At 54.0% G+C, this 3,593-nt stretch overlaps 2 protein-coding genes across 2 annotated transcripts in view; one reads left to right on the top strand and one right to left on the bottom strand.

Moving 5' to 3' along the window:
• VDBG_07411 (conserved hypothetical protein) overlaps positions 1 to 372 on the bottom strand; it is a gene marked incomplete at both ends in the record, with an annotated part of 1,258 nt that extends 886 nt beyond the window's left edge. The window contains one exon of the mRNA XM_003002794.1: positions 361 to 372. Coding sequence (XP_003002840.1) covers positions 361 to 372 — 12 coding nt within the window. The remainder of the gene's footprint in view (positions 1 to 360) is intronic.
• Positions 373 to 468: 96 nt separating this feature from the next.
• Positions 469 to 3,581, top strand: VDBG_07410 (predicted protein; the record flags this gene model as incomplete). Its single annotated transcript, XM_003002793.1, has 6 exons — positions 469 to 941; positions 996 to 1,236; positions 1,300 to 1,656; positions 1,710 to 1,875; positions 1,943 to 3,508; positions 3,547 to 3,581. The coding sequence occupies 6 exons, from the start codon at positions 469 to 471 to the stop codon at positions 3,579 to 3,581; spliced, it is 2,838 nt and encodes a 945-aa protein (XP_003002839.1).
• Between the last annotated feature and the right edge of the window lie 12 nt (positions 3,582 to 3,593).

The following is a 3,593-nucleotide window of genomic DNA, read 5'->3' as shown; positions in this document are numbered from 1 at the left end:
CAAGTAACGTTGGTAGGGAAAGTCTCGTATCGTGCTATTATCCTACAGCACCTCATAGAAGACTTGAGTCGTCCCATTTCTAAATACTAAAGCGTGCTTCATCTCACAGCGGCAATGCGCCGTTTTTGGTCCCACGACCTTGTCGGTGATACAGAACACACCCGCACCTGGCTTCAACTCCGACAGGGGGTGTAATCCTTCAGCCCCCACGAGGGATCTTCGTCAGCCCTCATCTGCTGGCTCGCGGGGCTAATTATCAGCTGCATTTCCTGCAGTGTACCCTGCCCGCGCATTTGGCTGACTGGCTTCGGCCTGGACTTGCAATGGCCAGACAGCTTACCCAGTTCAGCCCATGATCACCTGCAAAGTCATCTAGTCTTACTTGCGACTCATTTCGCTGCTTCACATGGGACAGCTGCATGCCACACTGTAGGCCAACAAGCCTTAGCAGAACCACACACAGCAACGATGGCGCAGGCGACATCACCAAAAAGCTCGCGATCCAGCAGTCATGAGAGCGGCGGCACTGAGCGACGCAGAGGCAAGATGTCCCAGGTCATTGAGTCGGAGGACGAAGGCTCGTCTGCAAACGATGATGAAGACGAAGACGAAGACGATGGACCCAACGGTGATGCCGCCTCCCAGAGAAGCAACTCGGAAGATGAGCTTGGTAGTCATGCCGACGACAGGTCGGACGCGGGGTCAATTCAAAGCCGCGACGCCATGGACGACATCAAATCTGGCGAGAAAGCCAAAGACAAAAGCGTCGACGAGAACGGTGACGGGAAAGCTGATACCACTACACCGCCGCCGCCGGAGAGCGTGAGAACACAATCACCGGCAGACCAGATTGCACCGATAGAATATGTGCCGTATGATGAGCCTGATTTTGGCCTCGTGGACGGGGATCGCGGCGTCTTTAAAGATGGCATAGACTTTGAGTTCGTCGCCTTTTCTACCTCTTATCCGTGTGGGCTGAGCTAACGTCGTCGCAGCGTTGTTCTCGTGCATGGCCTCCATGGAAGCAAGGCAACCACATGGTGTGATGAAGGGGAGTCGTGGAACAAAACTCTGATAAAAGAAGATCTGTTTGGTTATTGGACAGTCCGGGAACTATACTACTGGTACGAAACCAACTGGGAGTCAACTCACATTTACTTCCCTGACGGCATCAACGAGGAAGCACAGAAATTGGTGGATGAATTGGTGGAGGCGAGGAAAGGTCTCGACACAGAGGTAAGTGAGCACCTGTGTGAAGCGCCCCTTGCAAGATCATGCCTTACAGAAACGTTTCAATAGAAGCCCCGTCCAATCGTCTTCGTAGGCCATGATATCGGCGGCCTCATCGTCAAGAAAGCTCTTGTCATCGCAGCCTCAAATGCCGCCAAATATGGCAACATTCCTTGGGAGACGTCAACCCTGATCTTCTTATCAGTCCCCAACCGCATCAGAGAGCTGGAGCGACTAGAGGATGAGCTGATCGACCTAATCAGCACGGACACAACGATCCCGGGCCTGGTGCGCAAGGCGTCGCAACTGGCACGCGATATCAGGACGGTCAACGCCGAGTTCCTCGACACCAACATGCTGCTCCGCGCGAGCATTTTCAGCGTGTATTGTCGTGACAACCGCGACTTCGCGACTGAGAATGAAACAGTAAGCGCCTGTGCCATTTCAGACCGCGCAATATCCTCTGACCGGGCTCCCAGACTGGCTCGCCCTTCCCATTCAACAGATTCACGGCCGTCTTCGAGACGCCGTTTGAGTTTTGTTGCCACACCTATAGATCGCACAAGAACATCACCCGTAAGCCAGCAAAAGGAGACTCAGACTGGCCCTTGGAAATCAAGAGGGTAATTAATGAACTCCCCTTTTGTAAGTTGTGCCCCCGCCCAAATTCTCCTTGTCGCAGACTGCTGCTGGTGTACTTACCAGTTACCAGATACAAACATCCATGATAGCATAGCAAGACCCAGTAAGAGGCTCCTCTCATCGACTCCTCCGATTTATCCGTACTCGGGGAGGGATTATCACGAGGACCTGTATTCGTGGTTCATCGACCATGAGTCATGCAACGAGTGGTTGGCAAGCAATCGAGGTCTCAGCATAATGCATGTGCATCATCAAGTCGAAGAGGCAGACAATAGTGCCTCGCAGTCCATCGGCGCTTCACGAGCTGTCGGCATGTCACAGGCCATCTTCACCTGCATATACACGTACCTCAAGGATCATCCATCCAAAGGAGAGAACTGGATATGCTACTTCCGTTTCGATAAGACCGATGCGCGTTACAGGGACATCAAGGCGATGCTCATAACATTTCTCACCATGATCATTTCCCGCTTTAGCTTTGACGTCGGCAGTGCTGCGGAGGGGATGGAAGATTTTGACAGGAACGTCAATGTTAGCGACCTGGTCGACATCTTCCAGGGCTTTATGGGGCTACGAGACAACTATAACACGGAGAAGATCACGTTTTGCGTCGGCTGTTTCGACCAGTGCGAGGAGGAGTCCCGCAACTGGTTTTTGAGAGAGTTGATCCGACTGGGAAGTCTCAAGGAAAGCCGTGACAAGTGGCTGTTCGACAGTAGCGATCCCGACTTCCTCAAGGCGGAGGAGGTGCCGTCTGGCGGTATTTGGAGGATCAACGCCGCAGACGCGGCGACGTGGCGTCCGCGCAGTCCGAGTTCCAACTCTCAGGCGAGTGTCAGCGTGCGAGGGTCCAGCCCAGTACCAGAGCCAGACGTGGCAGTTGCGGGATCTGTCGTCGGCGACGGGAATACCCAGAAGAGCGGCGATGCCGTTGTCGATGGCCCAGATATCCATCCTGATAAAGAATTAAAGAAGGATGATGCCGAAGCTCCAGCTGCCGACCAGGTATCGAAAACGGATGGCGATGTCCTCATTGAGATCCCTCAAAACACCTCAGAACCTCCAGCAGCGGATGATGACCCTGTAGCGGGCGAGGGAACCCCCACTTCAGAGGTTGACGATGTCGTGCCGGTCCCAGCTATGAACTCCCGGATTTTAAGGGTGCTGGATGACAGGCCAGTGCTCCACCACATCAAAGAGGAACTCAAGGCTCTAGTCTGCCAACATAAGGGCGAGACCACGAAACCCGCCTGTGCTGTTCTCGACTGGCTCTTCCGCAAGAGCCAACACGCCACAATGGCCACAGTCGAGGCGCTTGTCGCCAGGCCAAAGTCGCTTGGCCCTGATGAAGTTTTCCGGAGCATGCTTGACTTTGTCGACCAGGAGACCCAATCCCAGGCGCATAGGCTCGTCACTCTTCTTCGACACACACTGCGACCACTGTCGAGCCACGAAGCCGCCGTTGCTCTGACCGCCATGGCGCATCCTCGAGCGACACTCACAGGCGCTGATGTTGCGGGCATAATCGACCCTCTGCTTCACAACTTCCCAGGCGTTTTTGAGCTGAGAGGCCAAGAGATCTTCGTCTGGTCCCTCTTTGAACCATTGTCGGAAGAAATGGACTCAAAGGCCCATGGTGCGATGGCAGAGTTATGTTTACAGTACCTGCTCCAGCCGGACGTTCATCCTCTGATCGAAGAACACTCTGACAATGAATGCAC

The sequence above is a fragment of the Verticillium alfalfae genome, genomic scaffold (genome assembly GCF_000150825.1).
Source record: "Verticillium alfalfae VaMs.102 supercont1.9 genomic scaffold, whole genome shotgun sequence".
NCBI lineage: Eukaryota > Fungi > Ascomycota > Sordariomycetes > Glomerellales > Plectosphaerellaceae > Verticillium > Verticillium alfalfae.
This window is presented reverse-complemented; position numbering and strand designations above follow the sequence as displayed.